General features: G+C 33.0%; 2 protein-coding genes across 2 annotated transcripts; one reads left to right on the forward strand and one right to left on the reverse strand.

Moving 5' to 3' along the window:
- Window positions 1-4,469: 4,469 nt before the first annotated feature.
- On the reverse strand, window positions 4,470-5,852 carry LOC133325457 (small ribosomal subunit protein uS5). Its single transcript, XM_061534221.1, has 2 exons — window positions 5,743-5,852; window positions 4,470-5,303 (listed from the first exon to the last, which is right to left on the reverse strand). Exon 2 carries the CDS (start codon window positions 5,300-5,302, stop codon window positions 4,493-4,495), a length of 810 nt encoding a protein of 269 aa, XP_061390205.1. The 5' UTR covers window position 5,303; window positions 5,743-5,852; the 3' UTR covers window positions 4,470-4,492.
- A 2,138-nt stretch (window positions 5,853-7,990) lies between these two features.
- Window positions 7,991-8,631, forward strand: LOC133325447 (transmembrane protein 256 homolog). The gene is made up of 3 exons (XM_061534210.1): window positions 7,991-8,107; window positions 8,167-8,424; window positions 8,485-8,631. The coding sequence occupies exons 1-3, from the start codon at window positions 8,000-8,002 to the stop codon at window positions 8,629-8,631; spliced, it is 513 nt and encodes a 170-aa protein (XP_061390194.1). The 5' UTR covers window positions 7,991-7,999.
- Window positions 8,632-27,379: the final 18,748 nt, after the last annotated feature.

A 27,379-nucleotide genomic window follows, 5' to 3' on the forward strand; every position in this document is an offset into this window, starting at 1 on the left:
AATAATATTTGAATACCTATCAATTTTAAGGTCAACCACAGCTCTTGGATATACCATCAACTTCTCAGCTCTATGTCCTTCAGGGGTATATCTATTCGCTATAGAGCACAAATTTTGTAATTTTTCACACAAAAGTCAGGGTCCATTTGACCCGTTAAATATTGATCGATGTTTATCATCCTCTGGAGCGACCACAAAATCGGACAAAAATAAAGTTTTTGGTCCATATCTTCCCCTTAATATTTCCCGATCTTTACCAAAAACTATAGGGGTCTTCATTGCCCAGAACCCATCCTACATGCAATATTTCGTGAAGATTGGTCCATAACTGTGGCCTGTATCGTGTTTACAAATAATAACTCGACTCAGCTATAATACCCTGACAACATACTTGTGTAGGGTATAATGAAAGCATTGTTGTTTTTGTATTCATGGGTCATTATTTAAATCCGCATCATCATCTTGAAGCGTCCACATCAGCAGGAAATAAATATATTCCAACAAATTAAAAATTTATAAACAATTTATAAAATTTGGAAAAGTTTCTTCAGTTCAAGCATTATAGCCCAATCAGCCTTAATTAAATCATCACGGAAGTCAGCTTCAAAATGACGGCCAAACATTTTTGTTGATTCACCGGGTATGGTTTCAATTTTAATCCAAATCTCTTGACCTTTGCGAGCCGATTCCAATTGTTTGTAATTTGATTTGATTGAGGTGACAATGCCAATATATCGACAAACTCCTTGCTCGGCACACAAATCGGTGTACCAACATTCAAAATACCATTTTCGACCATTACACCCATGACAATGGCGTCACGACTGTTAAAGATGAAATGTGTAGCCCTCTATAACACAAATTTGACACTAATATTGGAAAATGCGTTTTGTCCAGTCCATGGCACAATGAATAGGTAGTCCATTTAGAACAGCTGATGTCTTGATTAGCTGTCAAAGTGCGTAATTTCTACATGAATTCGATGTGCAATGCTGCCAAGTTTTTGAAATATTATATGGAAAAATTAGACAGATATTCGAGACAAAAACACAGTTTTTTTTGTGATACATCACCTTATTATTGCATCATGGTCCAGTCTTTACGATTGTATGTCTTTGGTTTGGGGCATGGCACAATGAATAGGTAGTCCATTTAGAACAGCTGTTGTCTTGATTAGCTGTCAAAGTGCGTCATTTCTACATAAATTGGATGTGCAATGTTGCCAAGTTTTTGAAATATTATATGGAAAAATTTGACAGATAATCGAGACAAAAACAAAGGTGTTTGTTGTGATACATCACCTTATTATTGTATCGTTGTTTGGGTGTTACTGGGTGTTGTGTTTACTTCAAAGTCCAGTAAAAAAGATCAAAAATAAAGAGAGCTAGTTTGACAGTTGTTGTAAAGGTTGTAGCCTGTATAATAATAGAAGGTAACAGCAAGTAGAAGAAGACCTTAGAAACCTTCAGATATTGTAGAAGATTACCTTCAGCTCTTCTATAAAAAGGCCATCAGATCTTTTATCAGAAGGCCTTCAGCTCTTCTATGAGAAGTCTTTTAATTATTTTCTTATATTGCCTTAATCGCAAGAAGATTTAAATGTCTTTTAGTTGTCTTTTTCTGTTTTACTAGAAGAACCCCTTTTTTCCCACAAAAATTACTTTATCTATTAGAGTTATAATGAAACGTGAACAAGTTTCCTGAAGTCATGTTATGAGCTACGTTGTTCTCTCTGATAATTACCCACACAAATATGAACAAGTTATTATGCAAATATTACTGATTAATGTCAGTATAGTTTATATTTCCCAATACTTTGTTTATTTTTATATATACAATTTTCTGTCCGATCTAATTAAGAATTCTTCTAATTTAGTAGGTATGCTATCGTTACGTCTCTACTAACTAGGACGACGTAGCTTCTACATGTTGGCTGCATTGCAACAATAGCGAGTGAACTGCTACGAATTCTCAAAACTTCAAATAAGTTAAACTACTCGTCGCTGGAATTTCTTTACCAAAAACTTCTCAAAGTGAACGGGTCTGGCGTGCTTAATCGGCTAAATAAAATAAAAAAAAATGGAGTTAAGAAGTGGAATTGTATCAAATTATTTTGTAAAATGAACACATAAAGAAATGGTAAGCAAACACAAATAAAAAGTACATTATTTTAACATAAATCCATTTTTTTCAAATAATGATGAGACTGATGACGAGACTGAGTTTTTTAACTTTTTCGTGAAATTGTGTGTATTTTTCATACAATTTTACAAATTTCGAGTTTTAAAACGAAGATGTTACGGCAGTCTGAATTGCTATAAATAAAATTATCTATTTAATGTATATTCTCGAAAAATTGTGTATTAATTTTTGATAATTTCCTTGCAGATTGGTTAGATTGAACAACCACGTGGTTTTTTCATTTCATATTGGGCCACCATCAAAATGGCGGCTTGCTGTGCTGTTGTAGACAGCAGCGTTCTGCAGGAACTGGAATTTAGGTAAATATTGTTGTTTTTTTATATTGATTTGAACAATGTATTTCATTTATATGATGAAAAATACACAGACCTGTACTGAGAAAATTTTGAAAGAAATTTACAATCCCTGATAGCCAAAATATATTTATGATATATTTGTCGATATATGGAACCTTTCAATAATCTATATTTTTCTAATTTTTAGGTATTGATTTCTGAAGAAACCTGTGTTGAACATGGTTATGAATTCTTTGTAAAGGAGGTTAGTATCTATAAAAAACAATTATTTAATTTTTAAAAACATTTTTGGATATGATGAAAATCCTAAATTCTTTCCTTTTGCGGTTTCCACCGGAAGCTTCGCGCTAGTGACGGTTTAGGATTGTCTGATCAATTCCAGAAAAACACAATTTTATTATATCTTAGTATACTTTATATTAATTCAATTTATTTACCTTTACAGGTTATAACATTCATGTGTCACCCAATATTTCCAGATATATCACTGTCATCTATGGCACAAAAGGTTTGTAGAAAAGTCTTTCTTTACATTATTTATTTGTATGTAATTTAGAAGTTGTAAATGATGATATCCCTAATCTCTTCCTTTTGCGGTTTCCACCGGAAGTTCTGCTAATGACGGTTTAGGATTGTCTGATACACTTCATTATTGAAACAATTGAAAATTATAAAATATTCTGAAGGAAACTCATTTGTTTTATTCTCTTTTATTTACAGATTATTCTGGAATCTTGCCAATGGCGAAAATTTCTCTTCAACGCTGAATAATGTATAATTCATTAATACACAAAGATCAATAAATAAAATTATTAAAAAACAAAAAATATATTTTTATATACTTCTTAAATCGGGGTTTATTTTGTGGGATATTACAATCTCAACGGAACAAATTTACTTGATGGCCATCGCTCTGAAAATTTTGATAGCCCTTTTTACCCCAATTAGATACATCAATAGATATGAAGGAAGCCCATACTTCCCGAGATATCGATCTCGGAAATTGTATTTTGAAATCACTATAACATTCCTACTACTCGGATGTTAAATATTGAAAATGGGATATATCGGTCTAAAATTTGCCCAAGTGTCTTTATCAAATTCAGGCTTAAGTTTGGAGTTTCTCCCCGATTTTATGTACTTTTTACAACAGGGTAGTCTCCCTAATCACAAAAAAAATATGAGACTTTCATGAGGGAAGTCCATACTTCCCGAGATATGGACCTCTGAAATTGTTTTTTGAAATCACTATAACATTCTTATTACTCCTTCAATATTTGATATTGAAAATGGGATATATCGGCCTATAATTTGCCCAAGGTCTGAACCAAATCCAGGCTTAAGTTAAGAGGTTCACCACCGATTTATCTGTACTTTTCGCAATAGGTAGGCTTCGTCTCCCTGATCACAAAAATATGAGACTTTCATGAGGGAAGTCCATACTTCCCGAGATATGGACCTCTGAAATTGCCTTTTAAAATCACTATAACATTCCTACTTTTCCTTCGCTGTTTGGTAATGGCGTACTTCGGTCTAAATTTTGCACAAGGTCTGAACCAAATCCGATTTTTCTGTACTTTTCACAATAGGTAGGCCTCGTCTTCCTAATCACAAAAAAATATGAGAGAAGTCTACACTTCCCGAGATATGGACCTCTAAAGTTCCGAAATTCATGTATTTATAACTTTATTTATGGACCAGCCTCTAAAGCCACCTTCCTCCAAAATCCTTCTCAGGCAACTTGGACAGACCGATATTCCTGCATGTCTGCTAGTTTGGACCACACACTCCTTCATTATAAAGGAATACTTTTGCAACTCCTAAATATTAATTAACCTTTAAATTTGTACCCAAAACTACAATAAAACAAAAAAATCATTTCAGTTTACTTCTCCGAAGAGTTGTCAATTTTTTACTTTTTTCACAATGTTCTCGCAAAAACATTGGTGCGCATTCAAATTTCATATACATAATTATATTACTCTTTTTTTGTCTTAAGCATCAATGTTGTGGCGGGCACCAGGCTTATCGGCCAAGAAATCGGCGAATTGTTGGTAAGGAGTAGCACCCAAAGGCATATCCTTCCACAAATCGGGTGTCAAGTAAGCATAGGTCTTGGCAATGGCAGCATAGGTAGCCTTAGCGAAGTTACCCAAAGTACCGGTGGAACCACGGGCAGAGGTATAACAATCCTGGATACCAGCCATGGTCAACAACTTCTTGGGTACGGGGGCAGATACAATACCGGTACCACGAGGAGCAGGGATCAAACGTACAGAGACGGAACCGCACTTGCCGGTAACCTTGCAGGGGACGGTATGGGGTTTACCGATCTTGTTACCCCAGTAGCCACGACGTACAGGGACAACAGACAATTTAGCCAAGATGATAGCACCACGAATGGCGGTAGCAACTTCCTTGCTGCACTTAACGCCCAAACCAATGTGACCGTTGTTGTCACCAATGGCAACGAAAGCCTTGAAGCGGGTACGTTGACCGGCACGGGTTTGTTTCTGGACAGGCATGATCTTCAAGACTTCATCGCGCAAGGCAGAGCCCAAGAAGAAATCAATGATTTCGAACTCTTTGATGGGCAAAGAGTACAAGTAGATTTCTTCCAAAGAGTTGATTTTGCCATCACGAACCAAACGGCCCAATTTGGTGACTGGAACCCATTCCTTGGAGTCTTCCTTGCCACCACGGCCACGACCGCGTCCGCGACCACGTCCACGGCCGCGTCCACGACCACCACGAGAACCAAATCCTCCACGGAAACCACCACGGGCTGGAGCTGCGTCCGCCATTCTGTAAATCAATAAAAAATAAGGTATTAATAAATTGAAAATTTTTAGAAAGATATTTTTGGCAGACATTGAGGTTATGTTACAAAGAAAAAATCAGACACCTTTAAACCATCCTTAGATCAAAAACCATGCTGAGATAATATTTGATTTTCTGGTGGAAACCGCAAAAGGAAAGATTAGGTATATCATCATTAAAATATTTATGAGAAATAATCAATAAATTTGTACAAAATGGAATATTGAAACGCACCACATTGTTTAACACGTGGCCAATATGGCCGACATTGATTTTTTAACAAAGAGAATATTTACACAATTTATAAATGTTTATATACAATATACACTTTTCTTGATTACTTCTCACAAGTTTTTTTTTCTTTTGTAACACAAATCGAATTTCACAATCACATTTTTATTAATTAATTTTATTTAATACTTACTTGTAGTTATATGCAAGTTATAAGGGTGAAGGTAAAAAACCTAATGAACGAGACACACTTCGTCGTTCAGCCACCAAGCCACATTTTGTGCAGGGTTGTAAATTTAGGTATGGACGTACTTTTTCGTTGAGTTTGATGTATCGCACTAAAGAATTTCACATGTTGGAATCTGTTGTAAACTTTAAGCACTTTGAACAATTAATTAAAATTATTGTATTTGTTATTTTGCAATTTTTAATATTTTACACATATTTTATGGTACAATACCATAATTATTTTTGTTTGCACAAACACAAGATTAGAATGCTGAGTTCATACACAAAATTACATTTACCGATGGTCTGTAGTCGCACTGAAAGAATCTATTAATTTTAATGTAATGTAATGGAGCCGAAAATTATTCACAATTTAAAAGTAATAAGAAAATATCATGGTACAAAATGTCTGTCTGTGTACTCGATATTTTGTAACAATTTGTACAATATGTTACTGAATGTTAAGGTGACCATACGTTCTCTTTCTTAGAGGACAATCATCTACTTTGACTGGTTGTCATCTATAAAATTTATGTCCCCTATCTGTCATTTATTTCTATAATATGTCATCATGGTCATCTATATTTTTAAAACTTTGATCAATATATATTTTTGTAAATTAAAACAAATCAATAAAAAAAAAAATATGAAGGAGTCCGAATCTTAGCAGGAAAAACCATATAACTGCTCACATTTTCGATATTTTCAGGACTTTTAGATACGCTTTCCAATCGAATTATCTGTTATTATATATTTTGAGTTCAAATTGGGTAAAAAATTAGAACCCTAGAAAATGATTAGTTATGAAATTTTTGTATTTTCAGGGTTTCTGGACCAATTTGCTACTGAATTGGTAGTAATTTGATATTATTGGTTCTATGTTTCTAAGTGTCCCCAATATAAAGAATCCCAAATTTTCCTTTTTTAAATTTTAGGAAAACTTGCCCTCAAAAGTGGGAGCAATTTATTATTTCTTGTGGTCTATGGGTTGCAAAACATCATTGGAAAGCATAGTCGACATAGCTCTACTTCATTGCTATGTTCCTTTTATAAAGATGCCAATATTATTCGCTTCGGACCAAGAATTTGGTTCGCTTCAAATGCTGTCATGCATGCCATATAGTGTGTGGGGCCCATTATGTAGTGGCTTCTTCTGTCAAATATAAAAAACATATGCATTATGTGAAGTTTTTTTCAACACATAATTAAAATAGCGAAAAATTATTGAAATTTGACAAAGCATTCAAAACAATATTTATTTGACAAGGTATTCAAAGCAATACAAAAAATACTCCAAGTATGCGTTTTGATAGAACAAATCACCTTCTCCATATCTGTCGGTAGGGCTTAACGACTACTTATTTTGCTCGCTAAATACAGACGTTTTTCGTAAATTAACGAAAAAATCTCGTTCTAAATGTGAAATTTGAGGAAGGTACCAGGTAAGCTGCTTTAATTTATTGCGCAAACAAATCTTTTAATATTAAAAGCAAGAGTAACAAGAGGTAGGTTAAGGTTACCTGCTGATAACATCTTTTCTTTTGTGCGCCCCTCTTCTGTCAAAACAATAACAAATTGTATATGTGTATTTAATGTCTTGAAAAGGATAAAAGAAATTAAAATATTTTCAAATTCATATGTAATTAAAAGTTAACACTACAGCATTCGAGAGTAAAATCATTCAATGTTTTGGGATGAAATATTATTTTAATTATATTTCCAACGCCATATTATGAAAACAACTTGATATTCCATTCATTTTTCGTTCAAAAATCTAGTGGATTACATTTGACGTATACACTAGGAAATTGACATTTGAAATCGATTTATAACAAATGGATTGATTTGAAAATGTAAAAAAACTATTGAGGGAATTCGGCCAATATTTTTACACAAATCAAGTACATAATCAAATTTGTGTACCCTAAATTAAAATACAAAGTAACCTATAACTCGTTTCCATAAGTTACTGGTTACTACCAAAGACATTTACCGGCACATACCTAATTATATGCAGTTTCGGGTTGTCCCTTTGTTTTTCTTAATAAATTGGGGAACTACACATTCTTAAGGTAGATATATTAGCTGTAGTATAGAATTTAATTGTATAAGAAAAATAACTTGTCTATTAATTATAATTTTTCTTGTTCTATAGCTTTTGTAAAGCAACAAGTTGAATTCGTATCACTTGGAAGAAGAAGAGTTCGGAAAGGCATCGTAAAATGACAATCACAGACGGTCTGCATTACATAGCGGTGGGCAATCCATTGAGTAAAGCTGTTATTGGCACAACTTCATCATTATTTAAGGCTAATTCCAACACATTAAATGTATTGTATATTTGTTTGGAATTTAAGAGTTGTTTAATTGATATTATTTTTTTCAATAGTCTACCAGCCAAACAATGTCGAAAAATTTGGTAAAAGCTTTGCCATCGTTATGGGAACTTTCAGGTCGCAATCATAATTTTGTTCGTTTGGCTGGCTTAAGTGGTGCGGCTGCTGTTATCCTAGGTGCTGTCGGTAGCCATCATAGCAAATTTAAAGATAATGCTGAGATGCGAGCAATATTCGATACAGCAAATCGTTTCCATTTCTTTCATTCCTTAGCATTGTTGGGTGTGCCACTGGCCAAGTTTCCATTGGTGGTAAGTTTTGGGATATTTTGAGTTTACGAATTTAATTACTTATACAATATTTTTGCTTAGACTGGTTCGTTGATGCTATTAGGTACAGCACTTTTCAGTGGCTGTCTTTATTACCGAGCATTTACTGGCAATAAGCCTCCATTTGCTCGCATGGCACCCATGGGTGGTACCTGTCTTATTGTTGCCTGGCTATCTTTTCTGCTGTAGGTAGGAGTTTTTTTGCCGCTGCACTTATAGTGCGATAAAATGATATATTGATTTTATTTTGTCTTTAGTATTAATTCTAAATTTTGTACTAAAATTGTTTTATCATAAAAATAAAAAAAAACATATTTACAAATATGTAAAATTTCTGAAGTATAATGAAAAATGTAAAGTCCATTTTATCTACAATTATATCCATTGGATTAAATTGAATGATAATGTGTTGTTTTTATGTAAAAACAATGGTCACGTAATGACGTGAAATAATGTTTTTTTATTTCGTTATCAATTAATACGCCAAAAACATTTGTTTTACGTATGTATACGCCTGGAAAAAATGATGGACGATATGTAATCCTAAAGTTCAATTTAAAAGTAAATGAGAGATAAATATTTCAATATTCAATAGACTTTCATAGTAAACAAATTAATTTTAGGAATAGTTGGAAGTGGCGATTACATGAGACTACATCATATATTTAATATGAACCGATATGAATGAAATTTTGAAATGTCAATTCTAGGAAGTCCGTGAGGTGTCACCAAGATTTTCAGGTTAAGCAGTAATGCAAAATTTATAATGAAATAAATAATAAGTTATGGATAAGGGAATTATCTCAAGTTCAGACACGAGAAAATGACAGTGAGAACATGAAATAACTAAAGGATCAAGCCACAGTATTGTAATGGTACTTGGAAGCATGGAGGGGGTCAATAATGGTATGGGAATGTTTTTCTTTATATGGAGTTTGATATATTTACGAGATTTATGATTAATGGATCGGATTGTTTATACAAACATACGGGAGGCAAAAATCAGGGTTTTAAAATGGTCATCATTGTAATCAGATCTTCACCATATAGAAACTTCTTTGTAGAATCATAGGTAGCAAAAACAAAAGAGATTCACTAAGAAACATACATAACCTCTTCCGACAGGTTTAGGATGAGAGGACATGTATTATTATTGCAAGGGTATTTGGAAGCATGGATGGTGTTCAAGAATGATATGGGGATGCTTCTCTTTTTATTGAGTTCGATATATTTACGAGATTTATGATGTAATGGATCGGATTTTGAAACAAATGTGTTGGAAAACGCTACAGTCCCCTTCGCTGAAGAAAATATACCCCTTGACTGAGTGTCTCAGCATGACAATAACTTCAAAAGAAACATCTTTGCAAAATCAAGAGAGTTTCACAAAGAAACAAAGGCTACGTTTCCACTCGATCTTAAATAATGTCAATTCCATTACATCACGGTAATCCCGTTCACAAATCCAGTGGATTTTATTTGACGTATAAGCAATGGAATGTGCATCTGAGATCGAGTGGATTTCGTAAATCTAAACGTGCCTTAGATTTACGAAACCTCTTCCGACAGGTTTAGGATGAGAGGAGTTGTATATCAAATTGAGCATGCCGTAATCAAAAATAATGGTTATGCTGTCCACTACTAGCAAAATTTACTTGTTTATGAGAAAAAATCAAAAAGTTGCTTTAGTTTGAACCAACAAAAAATAGGTCAATTCAGTTTATTATATCTGAAAAAATTTCCAAATAGATTAAGGCATTATTGTTATGGAAAAATGGTAACGTCGCTGAAAATTAAGGTCCAGTGGTAGTTGTGTAGGGTACCATATCGCTCATAACTCAAAAAACGTGCTTTCGACTTAATTATGCACGATTGTTCGCTATAATAGACCTCATGTTGTGTAAAAAATTCATATGAACATCTCTTACACATTCTAATTGAGAAGCTGTAGAAGTTCCTCTGTCCCATATAAAGTGTGAGTAAATTGAAAACTTTAAACACATTTTTTGCAAATTCGTGTTTTTTAGTTATGCCTGTATTGTAGCAAATGAGCGATATAACCGACTATACTGCTCCATTCACTGGTATAAATTGTTTCTTAATTAATAATATATATTTTTTTATATTGTCTCAGAACTCTAATAAACTATCTGCACTATTTCCAATTAAAATCGACAATGACTTGTATTATGTGTAAAATTATTATTCTATAATTTACGTAATGTCGAACACAAGATGAACTAAATATAAATGTTGTTATTTAAATCGAGCTTATCATCAAGGATATCGCCTAAACATTTAATTTTTAGAACATAGTATTTGTTGCTCATTTTATTGATAGATGTGATTTGTGGAGATGTCCGTCTTTAACGTATAATCTTTTAAATATTAGGTATGTCCGATAACTTTTCAAGTGGAAATACTGAAAATAGTAATCATGCTGTTTGATTAGTAAATTCGATGTTAGTAAAATTCAGAAGGAAAATAGGTTTTACGTTGCGTTACAATATGGAGTTTTTCTATAACTCAAAACCAAATGGGATGTTTAATACTTGGTTTTTAAATATTAGTTTGCACAATACAAAAAAAAATCCAATATATTTTTACAAAAAATTTTGATATCAGCTGGTCTTACTGGATGTCGTAAATGGGTCGGGACCTTTTATATAGCCCCTATAACAAAATCGATATATTTCATTATATTTCGATATATTTTTTGCATTTCAAATGACAGACACGAGTTGTTTCGAGGTGTTGCATTGAGAATGACATTTAAGGAAATATACTTGACATTTACTAAAAAAATATTTCCGTTTAAATGTAATAAGTTGTCATTGGAGTTCTTGATAGTTAGTGACAGTTCATTAGGCTAATGATGGTGGCATATATCTAGATAAATTTGTTTACACCCAACATGTGTGATGTGTGTGACTTTCAATAACTTATTGAATGATTCAGATTCAAATTATGCTGTCGTTCATATTATCATAGAAATTCAAAAAAACTTAATTGCGTAAAAAACGATAAATGGTCGCATACGCTCAGTAGCAATTATCATTCACCATATCTTTTTGGCAAAAACTTGTTAATTTTTTATATAAATGATGTGTCTTATTTGAATCTAACTTAATATACATATATTCAATTTTGACATTTATATCGACATGCAAATTATTAAGTGAGACGATTCTTATCGATCGAATCGATGATGTGATACACAAATAAAATCATAATGTATTCAAAACATAATGTTAATAATAATGTATATAAAATATCAAACATATCATATGGTATTGTATGCTTTCCTTGTGAATATTTTTTAGATTTTAGACATTTGTCATAATCTGCGACATTTCCATAATTTGTATCGCAAATGACACACACATACATATGTATATAAATTTGTCCACATATGTTTACTTTTTATATGAGCAGAAATGATCAGACTATTGACAATAAATAACACCTATTGATTTTTTTTATAGAATTGGGATCGTGGGAAAGATAAATATAAAATCTATTTTTGATACATTAGAAATGATAGGTACATGCGTATGGGTTCTTGTTTTTTGACAAATGAATACTGGTTAAATAATAGTAAATCACATTACTCATACCATTATGAGTGTTAAAAGGATTTTTTTATGTGGACTGTTTTTCTTTTGATGGAGTTCTATATATTTACGACATTTATGAAGTAATGGATCGAACTTTGTACAGAAATGTGTTGGAAAACGCTATGGTTCTGTTCGCTAAAGAAAATAAACCCCATGTTTGGTTGTTTCAGCTTGACAATAACCTCCAAACATACACCAAAACATGTTCAACATTGGTTGCGGGAGTCAAAAATCAAGGTTTTATAATGGCCAATACAATCATCAGATCTTTACTCTATAGAAACAATTTTGGAGTATCATAGATATCAAAATAAAATAAAGTTAAAAAACAGTAAGGAAAGTAGTAAAGTCGGACTGGGCCGACTATATGATACCCTTCACCACTTTGGGTATATTCTACATAGTCTCCTAACAGATGTCGCCTTTTCGAAAGAACATTGACATGAAATTGAACGAAAGATATATAAGAACTTTGGTGCACTATTTCTATTAAATCGGACGAAAATATATATGGGAGCTATATCTAAATCGGAATCGATTCTAGACTTAATTTAGTGTGCTATACCAAATTTCGTGCAGATCGAAAGATATTTAGGGACTTTGGTGCACCATTTACCTTAAATCGAACGAAAATATATATGGGAGCTATATCTAAATCTGAACCTATTTCCACGAAACTTAGCACACATCATTCTAGACTTAATTTAGTACGCCATGCAAAATTTCGTGCATGTGAAAAGATATTTTGGGGACTTTGACGCACCATTTACCTTAAATCGGACGAAAATATATATGGGAGCTATATCTAAATCTGACCCGTTTCCAAGAAACTTAACACACATCACTTTAGATTAAATTCAGTAAACTATGCAAAATTGCGTGCATATCGAAAGATATTCCGAGACTTTGGCGCACCATTTACATTAAATCGGACGAAAACATATATGGGAGCTTTCTAAATCTGAATCAATTTGAATGAAATTTAACACTCATCACTTTAGATCGAATTCGGTAAGCTATGCAAAATTTCGTGCATATCGAAAGATATTCCAAGACTTTGGTTCACCATTTACATTAAATCGGACGAAAATATATATGGGAGCTATATCAAAATCGTAACCGTTTTCACGAAACTTTACGTACGTCATTGTAGATATATAGAAACATTGGTGTACCATTTACCTTAAATCGGACGATATTATATATGGGAGCTATACCTAAATCTAAACTGATTTTCACGAAACTTAGCGCATAAACGGACGGACGGACATGCATAAATCGACTCAGAAAGTGATTCCATGTACATTCTCAAAATCTCGTTTCCTTTTGCCTGTTACAAACATATGTACCAAGACATAATACCCTGTACCACAATGTGGTGAAGGGTATAAAAAATAGACATAACCTTTTCCTAAAGGTTCAGGATGGGAGGTATAGTATACCCAAGGATCAAATTGAGTATTTTATTGATTCAGGCCCTAGTACGAATCAATAATGTGTAGTATTATTATAAGTAAAAATACTACACATTAATTTTTTTTAGACATTTCACGTTTGTGAAAAGAAAACGTGATTATACAGAACAGAAATCTCGTGCAACATGTGTAGCATTTCAAAATATTTAATTAAAAAAATAACAATAAAGACACATCACGCGACTTATATTTCCTTAGTACAATAATAATAATAATGTGTACGGAAAACGAAATGAAATGTGATAAAGCTCAGTTGTCTCCCCAAATTCCTAATGAATGAAACGTTTCGTTTTTTGTTCGTATTCACGTTAACGTAAATAAACAATAATTAGCATATTTAAATTGTTTTATGACTTCTTATCTTACATGTACATATATGTACGTGCATATATTTGTACTTTGTTTTGTTTGTGACATTTCTGTGATATTTACAACATTATTATTTATTTGAAAAAAAAAATGTCATCTACTATTAGTACCAAGGTTGTGGTTCAAATGTATAGTAACAAAAAAGAAACATAGAAGATACAACTTTGTCTTTTTTTATATAAGAAAACCTTTCAAGATGAATATTGGATAATATTTTTGCAATTTTTTATTAAAATTAATAAAAATTTTATTTATATAAGTAAACCTTTGAAGAGGCTTTATGATGTATTTTAAATTCACTAGTTGGAAATTTGAAATCTTCAATAACAAACAACAACAATAATGTAAACACATATATCAACATTGTGTCTATGGAAGATGTACATAAAAAATATTTCCACTTTGATTTGCATAAACTCGACAAATAAACACATATTTTTGTTTTTAACCCAATGGATACTAATAAATAGAGAAATATTGACAATAGATTTTAGACAAATTATTAATTCTTCCACAATGAGACTATATGGACTATTACTGAAGAAAGACACCTAGTTAGCAACAAAAATTTTACAAAGAAAAATTTTAAATTCATAAGTAGACTGGATTATGAAGTCTAAGATGGAACCATCAGTCCACTTTTTCTACCTCCAACCTCTCCCATAACGAATCAAAATTTTAAAAATTGTAAATTTCAAAGTGAAAAAACATATATGTTAGCAGCACCAGGTTCAAGCATCTCGATATACACAAGGCCACCTATATTCAAGCAACGAGAAATCAAATTGATCAAGTTTTTTGTGATAGACGGAAGGCATTCACCCAGTGTATTAGACGTTCGATCGATCCGAGGAGCGAATATCGATTTGGACCACTACCTTGTAGCAGCCAAGGTTCGCACTCGTCTTAATGTAGCAGCAAAGGTGCAATCTAACACAACACAGAAACTCGACGTCGAAAAGCTCCAAACACAACAAATAGCAGAAGCCTACTCCGCTCAACTTACCCACCTGCTTGATGAAAACACATCTTGTCCCGATAATAATACAGAAGCACAATGGCAAAGAATTCTCCACTCCCTACAAACTGCAGCAAAAGCACCATGGTACGATCAGGAGTGTCGTAATGCTACCGATGTGAAAAATGCAGCGTATAGGCAACCCTGCAGACAGTAGCAACACGTAATGCGAGATAGAATTATCGGAAGAAAAGGAGAGAGAGTAAACGTATTTTCAGAAAAAAGAAGAAAGAATGAGAAAAACGTGAGCGGGAGCAAATCGAGATGTACAGGAGTTAGCACGAAATTTTACCAACGAGTAAAACACCAACCGAAGGCTTTGGCGCATGCACATTCTCCTGCAGAGATGAAGAAGGAAACCCGGTGACAGATACACACATCGTGTTGAGGATCTAAAAGGAACATTTTCCAAAGCTTCTGGTGTCAAATAGTGGCGGTGAAGAAGATACCCCAGAATCAATAAGAGATGATGGTATAGAGTGTATACCACCTAGCCAAGATGAGCCGAAGTATTCAAGATTGGTGGTCAGATGCTGGTCAGGAGCATGCATCAGCTGATTAGTACAATTTGACCCAATGATAGGAAGAACATCAGTATTGTTTGCCCCGTGCAAAAAAAGGAGACAAGACGATATGTGCCAACTGTAGATTAATAAGTCTCCATCGCATATAATGTGCTGTTCAGCGTACTGTGTGAACGACTGAAGCTAATGGTCAATGAGATTATTGGACCATACCAATGCGGCTTCAGACCTGGCAAATCCGCCATTGACCAGAGTTTCATTTTGCGCCAAATCCTGGAAAAGACCACGAAAAACACATCGACACAATCCAGTTGTTCGTCGACTATAAAACCGCATTCGACAGCCCTATCCGTTCAGAGGTATTTAAAACCATGTCTGCGTTCGGCATACCAGCAAAATTAATACGGCTATGCAAGATAAATTTAACTGTCGCAAGATCAGCAGTTAAAGTCGGAATGGACTTCTCGAAGCCCTTCAATACGGAACGAGGATTCAGACAAGGTTACAGTCGTGTGACCTGTTTAACATCCTGCTGGAAAAGGTCATACCGGATGGAAATGTGAACAGAAATGATACTCTGTACACCAAATAGAATATGTTACTCGCCTACGCCGATGACATCGTCATAATGTGTCGCACATTGCGAGCGGTAACGGCCACTTTTGTACGAATTGAGAAGGAGTCTGCCAAAGTGGGACTGGCAGTAAATGACCAAGCTGATGGTATCAACGTGCAAGACGTTCAGTAGATTCGCGACCAGGTTTGGAGATTGAAAACTGCAGCTTATAGGTAGTGAACGGTTTTATATACCCCGGTACCGCCATAAACTATACTTATAACATCAGCTTTGAAATCTGGAGAAGAATAGTGTTGGTCAACAGATGCTACATGGTCCGACTACGGTGACTAGGTCATGTTGTGAGAATGGACGAGGATACCCCAGCACAAAAGCCATATAAAAGCGAGCCAACTGATGGTTCACGCAGAAGGGGAAGGTCACGAATTAGAAGGGAAGATCAAGTGGAAGAGCACATTTCGGAAAAGCTGTGCTGCAAGACAAACACGCCTGGACATCTTTTTTAAGCTCGGTTTATAATTTCTATAGGAAATCTTCAATTCAGCCCGAATGAATTAAGGTTTCTATAGGAAATCTTCAATTCAGCCCGACTGAATTAAAGTTTCTATAGGAAATCTTCAATTCAGCCCGACTGAATTAAGGTTTCTATAGGAAATCTTCAATTCAGCCCGACTGAATTAATTCATCGACCCACCTCACTGTCCCCGAACACAATACACGGCCCATCATCATGTGGAGCAATAACAATTTTTATGACATCTTAGATACAATTGTGAATGTGCAACACTGCTCATCTCATCTTTGTGTTGTCGTCGTTTGTGTCTTTTTTATCACTGCTACTAATCCGTATATTTTTTAAAATACGAGAAATATAAAAAGCAAAGCAAACAAAAAATTATCTATAGAACAATGGAAAATAACAAAATTTGGACGCCTAACCTGCGATATCTCGAAGGAGTTTTATTTCTGGAATACAAATACTGTGGATCATGCGATTATAAAGTTGCAAAAAAACATTTTCACTTCAAAATTTTCTTGAGAGAGAGCAAGGATTTTTGAAATGTATTTGAGGAAATTAAAGTTTTGAATTAATGCTATGTTATTAAAAATATCGTACTCAAACATGATATATAAAAAGAAACATGACAATAATGTCTGGGTAATATTAAACTATGGGAAATAATAAATAAGAAAATAAGTTATATAAATTATTTTTTGCAGCAGTATTGAACTCAAAGGGTACGGAATATGTCTGGGATATATAGAAACAAAGTTCATTAAAATAATTCAATTAAATATAACAAAAAACTAGGGGAATTATGACCAAGAATTTTGAACAAAAAAGATTTAGGGTATATATACAATTTATTTAGAATCTACCTATACCTAAAACTCTAGATAAACCTAGATTAATATATTTCCAATTTACCCTATTATAAATTAATTTTATTTTATATATTTTTATTGAAAATTATGTTTAAAGAATGACCTCAATATTCATATATTCCACTTTTATAAAAATTTTCCAGCCAACATACATTTTTTTTCGAAGTAAAATTCCTATAGTACTACTTAACTCAAAAAAGGGGGTGTGACATCTATCCAAATTCCCATGATAATAACTGATATACCACCACCACCGACCATATAATTAAAAATATCTCGTGCGAAATATTATGATTGTTGTACGGATGCAACGAAAAAAAAACGATAAAGCCGAGTTGTCTCCCCAAATTCCCAGCGAACCGTATTATCTACCCCTAACAGAGGTAGGTGGCTTATCAAAAAATGACTACCATAAAAAATATACAAATATCATAAAAAAGAAAATAATTTATGTGGAAAAATAAAGAAAAGTAGAAAAAAAACATTGTACGTTCTAGATATAGTTAAACTTTATAATTTTTTTTAAATTAACAAATAAAATTAAAGTCATTGTTTGAACTAAATTATTTTTCCAGAATATTTTTTTTAGTTTAGTTTTAAACATGACAACATAATGTCACGCTAGTTGTTCTTCAGATCATGTACATGGGTACTATGTTTCTGAAATAATGAATAACTAAGGACAAACACACAAAATTATTCGTAAATTAAAAATTAACGAATATTTAATATCTTTACAGGTGTTAAATTTTAATGGTAACGTGTCAACCATTAAAATTAATTAGTTAAAGTCAGTTGTATTTCAATAGTTTTCCAGCAGAAGCTCTCAAAGTATGGACGTTTTTTAAACTTTTTTATAACTTTGGTTTGGAATGGCCGATGATTACCAAAATTTCATAGAATTTAAATTAAGGACCTAGTATCTTAAAACGTAAAGAACAATAAAACATGCTAAGTCGACTTAACATACTATGGTTCGGAGGCGTCGATGTGTTCAGTGGCAAATTTATTTATTTTGAAAATGAAATAAGTTCGAATCCTCAAAATAAAATTTGAAAACATGTATGAAAATCTTTCAAATTTTTATTTATATCGCTTCCACGTCTTTTCTAAAATTGAACCCTTGCCACTTATACGTGTAACACATATGAAAATCCTGGGACTTGTGAGTTATTCCATGAAGAAAGATTTGCTTCCTCAAACTTTCCCAGCAGGCAGATTGAGTAAAGTGAATATGGGAGGACATTTAATAAAGAGATATTTCGCATTGTATGCGCTTCCAATTTTCCTGTGGGGTGATTTTTAAAAACATAATTTGTCATATTCATATTGATACTAGTATTACGTTGGAATCAAATCAGCTGGGTTTTGATGTTACCAAGGTAGATATATAAGGTAGCCGCATCCGCGAATTGGTAATGGATAATTTTTTGATATGCAAAGAACTGGACCCATAATCAATATAGTTCCGGAAGATTTTTAAAGCTTCTGAGTGGTCACAACTCAACAAAATATTGCATTATATTCAAAATTGTGAATTTACAACCGAAATCGAGCGTATTACTACATGGAAGCTGGAACAAATGACAGATTTTTTTAAAATACCAAAGTCCTAATTCAAGAAATATTATTGAATTCTGCCTGATTGATGTTCAATAATAGACCTTCAAAAAGTGATTTTGGTTCCATTGTTTATATGTTTGTATCATCTTTATCAAAAGAATGTGTGGAAGCTATCGTTTCGGATCGGAAGATACCCTCACCGCCAAATAAATTATATTCTCGGTTCAATATAGAACCACCTGACCATGAAGGATATAATTTTATTTGAAATGTACCAAAATGCCTTAGAATAAAAGATGTATAATTATAATAAACCAAAATATCTATAGAAGACAAAATATCTCTTCATAAAATCAAAACACCAATAGTTCAATCAAAGACTTTACTTTATTTCCAATGTCTCTAATTTTTGTATACTGATTTTTTTATTGTTACTGGGAATTCAAACATCAACAGATTATTGTGACATATAATGTTACCATCAACTGGCTTGATACGATTACCTGGTTAATATACCATGACTGTTACCATTCATAATTGTACCATGTTCTATAAAATATTTGTGTGTACTTTTTTGACATTCTCCTTTCGTTGTCAATTGCAACACTTTTGGTATGAACTGGAATTATTTAATTTTGTATTTGTAAATCGACATGCAGTGAGTGTAATAAGTATTTTGCCTCAATACAAATTTGACAAATTTCTAATATATATGTCTAAAGCCAGCATACTAAAGATGTAGAATGAATTATGTATGATAGGATATGTTTGTGGACATATTTAGATTTTATTTCTGCAAGAATCACTGCGAAAGACCTATTGGTCTAGAAGATATCGGCCAAAATCTATACCAATCCAAAAATTATTATCACAAAAAAGTATTTTGCTTTCTATTATTATTTTTGAAAAAATCATTATATAACATACGCTTTACCTTTTATAGTTACTATTGCCGGTAACCACATACTAAAAGCGATTTGGCGACGATTCCAATAAACCACTGTATTTTTCTCGCGAATATTTTCTCACATTTACTTTCATTACATTCTTGAGCAATATTCCTTTTAATATTTGATAATTTCTCGTCCTAATTTCAAAATGATATTGGATTTATAAATATTGTAAATTTTGACCATTTGTGGCGGAGGTGTAAGAAGGAGTGGACCAATGGGTTCCAGCATCGGACGTGATTTAGGCTTGGTAAAGATAAGAGGTTGTGATAACTTTGGTTCAAATCAGACATTCCATTCGCTTAATATTGGATTTTTAAATATTGAAAACGTTGAGCATTTTTGAGGGAGACACCAGATCAGTGTTGCCAATTTAGTGCTAGATTTAGCACTTTTGAATCTCGTTTAGCACAAAAAAATTGATCTAGCACCTAGCACATTTTTTAGCATTTTTATTTATTTATTTGTGTTTTTTTTTTTGGAATTTGTTACAATTTTTGGTATTATTTCGATTTTACATTGACACATTAAAATGTCCTTATGTTTCACGCTATGATTTTAATGTTCAATGTAAAAAAAAGTGCCAGTACATTTGTAAATATGTATTAAAGTTCGGACGGTCAGAACTGTTTGTACCCTGTACCATGTGGAGTGTATTAAAATGTTCTCAAAAAATGGTCGGGTACTTCATACGCTTACTATAGCATCGCCTGCTAGTAGGTTGTTTATTAGGTAAAATGAAAAAACCAAATTAAGAGCGAAGTAAAAGCCTGGACCTAAATCGGAAAGGAGAAATGAGTTCTTAATTCATCGGGAATCCCGAATACCAAATTGTAGCCATTTCAGAGTACCGAAAATGGGTCGCGTCCCACTTTATAATGGGGTTATGTCAAAAGATGGGCCTACACTTCGTCGGGAAAAGGTTCAAATCCTTAAAGGACACAAATAGGATAGAATCTTCAAACGGGGGATATGTCCAAACATAGACCTATGTAGAAAATTGTCCGCATAAATATATCCTACCCTTCGAGAACACAGATAATGCGTCTAAAACCTTCCACATAAAGATGGTAGAGCAGTACTTCAATATGAGTACATGTGCCTTGACAATTTCTGCATATATGCCATTCTCCGAAACTCCACAAAAAAAATAAAAGTTTCAAATTATAGTCTCCAAAATGCTTTTCTCTAGGGACTACCTCGAAACATAGATCCACATTGAAAATTTTTTGTATGGACATTTTTATGAAAGCAACATATCATATTTAGGGGAACCCCCATTCTCGGTTTAAAAAAATATTTTGTATTTTGATTTAATTCGAATCTACAAGAATGAAATTGCAAGTGAAAATCTCAACATCTCTTGAAGATAAAGCCGATTTTTTGTGCTAGCATTAAGTGACGGCAAGAGGGCTTCTAAAACTTTAAACGCATTTTTCACCAAACAGCGTTTTTGCGAATGGCGGGCACGATAACTCAAAAACTAATAATTCGATCGATTCAAAATTTTGGGACGTTTCTCTGTGAGTGTATAACTATCGTATGAACTAGGATAAATCCAATCTTCCTTAAGGTGGTTTGTGGTAAAAATAGGCGATTTTTCAAAAATATTTTTGTAGAGGTCCGTCAATTTGTTGATTTTTGTGCAAAGCCAATAATCCTAGTTCATACGACAACAACATCAAAACAATAACAAAAAATTGTAAATCATTTTTCTTTTTCTTTATAGCTTCAAACATATATCCGGCCCATTGAAAACCATGAAAATTTAAAATCGGGAATGGGGGGTGGGGATGTTCCCTTAAAGTCGATTCTTCTAATTTCTCTTATAAAATTTTTAGTACTTTCATTTGGCACTTTTTAAAAATTTTTAGCACTTTCTAACACTTTTTTAAACAAAATCTAGCATTTTTTATCAACAAAGTTTTGGCAACACTGCACCAGATGGAGTCAACCAATGGGCTCGTCATCGGTCTTGATTTAGGTTTGGTAAAGATAATAGGCTCTACAGAGTTTTGTTCAAATCGGATAGTCCGTTTGCATGTTATTATAAAATTAATTTTTAGCAAAATTTTGACCATTTTTTGGGGGGAGGTTCCAGAACGAGTGGACCGATATTCCCCATCTTCGAACTTAAACTAAGTATGGAAGAAATATTAAGATGTGCAAAGTTTGGATGAAATCGATTTATGGTGCACACCAGCCAGCTAGACAGACAACGCACGGACAGACGGACGGATGGAAATGGCAAAATCGACTGCAAATTTCCCTCCTTTCACTGTGTTCGTATAAATACTCCTCCCAAACGGCTTGACCGATTTAGACAAAATTTTTGTTGAAAAATTATTATTCTAGATTATGATTACAATCTTAAATTATCTTAAGATATGTGAGTGGTCCAGATCTATATTTTCCTTTTTTCAGATAGATTAATTTATTACTAGATTTTAAGATTACAATTGTGAACACGAAGATCAACATTTGTAGTCCTGAAATAGCTAAAATACATCATAGTTGTACATCAATATGTAAAATTCGAATAAGATTTTCAAAAAAGAAGTAAAAATGTCGACACTTTCAATGCTCAATTTCTGCCAGAAGAAAATGAAATGCCAAATTGGACTACAATGACGTGTGCCCTTTGAATGAGAACCATGAAGAAACATGGACAAGTATAAGGGATTAAGTCCGCTTGTAAGTAAGATACGCCACCAAATGATACAAATCAGTTAAAAAAAAAAACATCGAATAAAAAGGTGCTAACCCGAAACATGGACTAATATTCCCACAACGAGAATATGAAACATAAATATACAGCCAATTTGTTGAATATACAGTCAAACGTTAAAAACGTTAAAAGCGGCTGCGAAGCGGACCGTGTTCTGATAGTTATTTTATAAATTGTTATTATTCCAATTTTTGTATTGAGATTGTGGATCGTGGCGGTTATATCGGCTCACGCATTTAATTAAATGTAATATTGAAAATCACATCTCAATATCTTTAGTACATGGTATGTGTTTTCTAGAGATCCGGTTCTAATTCTGATTCAGTTATGGACATTAAAAGATAAACTATAGTAACCCAAATTACTGTTGGTTTTTTTACAAACTACGACATAAATGCCCTTGAAAAGATACATTTAACGTCATGAAACCTAAACGTGTAAATTCTAGAATTCTATCTCACAGATTATTATCTCTAATAATAACATGCAGACATTGTAAAGTTAATAAAAAATATATATTACAAAATCTCCTTCGTAATAATCTTACATAAATTATATTTTTAATTGTTTAAAAATAAATCCCCTAAACGACATATCATAAATTATGGAAATGTTTGCAATAATACGAGAAATAAACAACATACGCAAATGGTTTTTAGAATTATATCTACAATTAGAATTCGATTTTCCTATATTTTAATAGAATAGTTCTCGAGATATTTCGTCTCTGATTTGTAGATCTCATGACTTTTCAAAAATTTGTTAAAATTTGTGTATATATAATATTTACCCCATATGGCTTGATTAAAATCATTATTTCCCCTTTAAATAAAAATAATAATTAGTTTCTAAACTCACTTTTCTACAAAAAGTAAATTTTTAACCTAAACTCCTTCTGTGTTTATTTATTTTAGGAGGTGTGTCGTCGCACTGAAACAACTCATCCACATTTGTTCATATTTAATTAATAGTAAAACAGAAGCCTTATAATATTTCACATACACGCAGAAAAATATATGTTAGAAATATGTTTGCATCCAAACATATTTATGTTTGGGACTGGTTGCAAACAAACATATGTTTGGATGCAAACATATTTTGTTTGGATCGAAACATAAACAAACGACAGAAGAAGAATAAAGCAAACAACAAGAACCAGAAAAAAAATTGACCGTTGGTACGGGTGTGAGTGAGAGGGACGCGGCCGAAGAAACGCATGTGTTTTGTTGCTGTGACGGTTTGTTTCCACCGTCATGCAAAAACGGGCCTGCTTGTGAAGCAAATAACCAAACGACAGAAGAATAAAACGAACAACAAGAACCAGAAAAAAACTTGACTCGTTGGTACGGGTGTGAGTGGGGGGGACGCGGCCGAAAAAACGCATGTGTTTTGTGTTTGCTGTTTTTGTTTTGCATTTAGTCTGTGACGGTCGGTAAGCGAACAACAACCAATAAGTGTTAAAAAAGTTTTTACTGAAGTGAAAATATAATAAAAAAAAAATTAATAACAAATTAAATAATATAAATAATAAAAAAGTGGTAAGTGTGTGCATGGTATATAAGCGTCCGAAGAAACGCATGTGTTTTGTTGTTGTTGCACCGTTTTTTTTTGCCATGCAAAAAAGACAGATTGTAAAACATGGTCGCAACAACTAAAATAATAAATTTTCTGTTCTTTTGGGTGGTGTGCCCATGACAGAATTACCAAGCTGAAGAATAAAACAAGCAAAAATAACTAAAAAAACTTGACTCATAGGTAAGTGTGTGTTTTGTGTTTGCTGTTCTTGTTTTGCATGGCGATGGAAACAAAGCACATAACAATTGCGTTTCTTCGGTCGCGTCCCCTCACACACACTTACCTATGAGTCAAGTTTTTTTAGTTATTTTTGCTTGTTTTATTCTTCAGCTTCTTTAGCAAATTTCACGATCTATCACTTGGGCTACTGCATCCACCTTGGTAATTCTGTCGTGGGCACACCACCCAAAAGGACAGAAAATTTATTATTTTAGTTGTTGTTGTTGCGACCATGTTTAACAAGCTGTCTTTTTCGGAAAAAATAGTCCCAACAACAATTTCGTTCATATTGTTGCGTTTGCATTTATTTTTATTATTTCATTTTATTTGTCTTATTTAATTTAGAAATTGAATTGTTTGGAGATAAATATAGTCCTTTCTAAAAAAATTAGAAGAAAAGAGAAGACCAGTTCGGAAAAGTTATTCTGCAGTATATGTCAACACCAACATTTCAAATTGAAGGTAAGAATACCCCATTTATTATTTTATTTTTTAAATGTATTTACATATTTTATTTTCATTTAGGTTTAGTGCGATCTGCGACATCAGCATCCACAGTTAGTGAGGCTTTGTCGGAATGCGAATCTGTAGCTGGTTCTGAAGAGCTTTCCCGGAAAACTTCTCAAATTTCTCTATTTCTCAACCCCAACAAAATGTAAGAATAGTATTTTTTTTTATTTTATTATTTATTTGTATAATTATATCCGCCTTATTTTTATGAAATAAACTTTGTATAAAATAAGAATTTATTAAAAATTAGTTTTTCCTTAAATCTGGCGTAAGTATTCAAATGCCCTAAACATTTATTTATTTACATTGAAACATTTATATGTTCACATCCAAACATTTATATGTTCACATGGAAACATATATATGTTTGCATCCAAACATATATATCTTTGGATGCAAATTTATATATGTTTGTATCCAAAGATATATATGTTTGCATCCAAACATATATATGTTTGGATGCAAACTTATATATGTTTGGATGCAAACATATATATGTTTGGATGCAAACATATATATCTTTGGATGCAAACATATATATGTTTGGATGCAAACATATGTTATGTTTGGATGCAAACATATGTTATGTTTGGATGCAAACATATGTTATGTTTGGATGCAAACATATGTTATGTTTAGGACTGTTGCAAACATATATATGTTTGCTGCAAAATATGTTTGGGACATATGTTAGAGAGGCGATTTTTTTCCTCCGTGTAGAAAGTGATAAAGCCCAGTTGTCTCCCCAAATTCCTAAAGATAGAATTGTTTGGAGCAAATAATAAAAATAGCTTCTTATCGCGATATTATTTTCTGGGCTAACATTTTGCATGACGCTGTTTATGGTGGGCAATTAGTTTTTGTGAATCTTTCTTCTATTTTTATGGCACAGAATCTAGAAATATGACTTTGTTAGCAAAAAAATGTACAAATATCAGGCGGCACATGAATGTTTCGTACACAGCGATGGGGTTATAATATTTTGTTTTATAATTTGTATTATGTTAATAAAAATGTTAAGTACTTTTTAATAACTTTATATCATTCTGAGCATTTTTTAAGGAATATAAATTTCTTAAATCCTACAATTATTTATAATGTTTTCTATATTGAAATATATAGAAAAATTATCATAATTTTCTAAATTGATTAAAAATATATATTTGTAAAAACTTACCACATATGGTGATGTGTTGACAATATCTGTAATAAACAATTGGAAATAATATTATTAAGAATAAAAACATTCATAAACCAGTGAGCGGAGCAGTATAGTCGGACGGGGCCGACCATACGATACCCTACACAACTACCACTGAACCCAAATTTTCTACGGATGTGTATTCCGAGGCAATATTTCGTGATATTTGCACACTCTTGCCCGATTAGAGGTAAACAGCACCTCTTCCTCACACTGACATATTTTCCGAATATTACGAGTATTCAGTACAGTTATTGTCCAGATTCCCTTCACTTTACACAAAAAATTAAGTTTTCGGTCCACTTCATTCCAAAATTATTATCTGATCATCACCGAAAATTATAGGCGTTGTCCTTGACCATAACTGGAACCTCATGAAACAATTCAAAGCGATCGGCGCTATGTTCGGCTCTCTAGAGTGATAATGGGTTACTAAATAACATACAAATACGGAGATACTTGTAAATATTTAGGTGTAACTCCCACATCAGAGCATATGCAACAATATATTTAGTCTTAATTTAAAGGTCAACCACTCCTCTTGGATATAATATCAACTTTTCGGGTCTATGTCCTTCAGGGGTAAATATATACGCTATAGAATAAAAATTTTGTCATTTTTCACACAAAAGTCAGGGTCCATTTGACCCGCTAAATATTGACCGATCTTTATCAAAACAGGCATGCTTATTCTTTGGCCCGACCCCCTTCTCCATGCAAAATTTCACGATGTTCGGGCCATTATTGCGGCCTGTGGAGCGACCAGAAAAACCGACAAAAATAATGTTTTTGGTCCATTTCATCCCCTAAATATTAACCGATCTTTTCCAAAAACAATAGGGGTCTTCATTGGCCAGAACCCTTCCTACATGCAAAATTTCGTGAAGATTGGTCCATAACTGCGGCCTGTATCGTGTTTACAAATTATAATGGACAGACGGACGGACGGACGGACACACATGTCTAGATCGACTCAGCTAGTCGAGGTATGACGATCGGTATACTTAAAGGTGGGTCTAGGACCAATATTTCGCGGCGTTACAAACATTTGGGGCTGCACAAATCTATAATACCCTGACAACATAGTTGTGTAGGGTATAAAAATAAAACACATCAATAAACTATAATCGGAAACGGCCTACCAAGAAAATCGGCCATACAATCAAACTTGGACATGGCACAAGGCCACCTGTATTGCTCCTGATCAAGGAACGAGAAATCAAAT

Source organism: Musca vetustissima, unplaced genomic scaffold, assembly GCF_032173495.1.
Source record: "Musca vetustissima isolate MV318-11 ecotype Yass unplaced genomic scaffold, APGP_CSIRO_Mvet_v1 utg17137, whole genome shotgun sequence".
In the NCBI taxonomy this organism is placed as follows: domain Eukaryota; kingdom Metazoa; phylum Arthropoda; class Insecta; order Diptera; family Muscidae; genus Musca; species Musca vetustissima.

What these genes read in the sequence shown, in the direction of transcription:
- LOC133325447 (XM_061534210.1), top strand. Translation starts at nt 8,000, where the DNA reads ATGACAATCACAGACGGTCTGCATTACATAGCGGTGGGCAATCCATTG. An exon ending in CTAATTCCAACACATTAAAT is followed by an intron (nt 8,108 to 8,166) that starts GTATTGTATATT and finishes TTTTTTCAATAG; the next exon opens with TCTACCAGCCAAACAATGTC. An exon ending in TGGCCAAGTTTCCATTGGTG is followed by an intron (nt 8,425 to 8,484) that starts GTAAGTTTTGGG and finishes ATTTTTGCTTAG; the next exon opens with ACTGGTTCGTTGATGCTATT.
- LOC133325457 (XM_061534221.1), bottom strand. Translation starts at nt 5,302, where the DNA reads ATGGCGGACGCAGCTCCAGCCCGTGGTGGTTTCCGTGGAGGATTTGGT.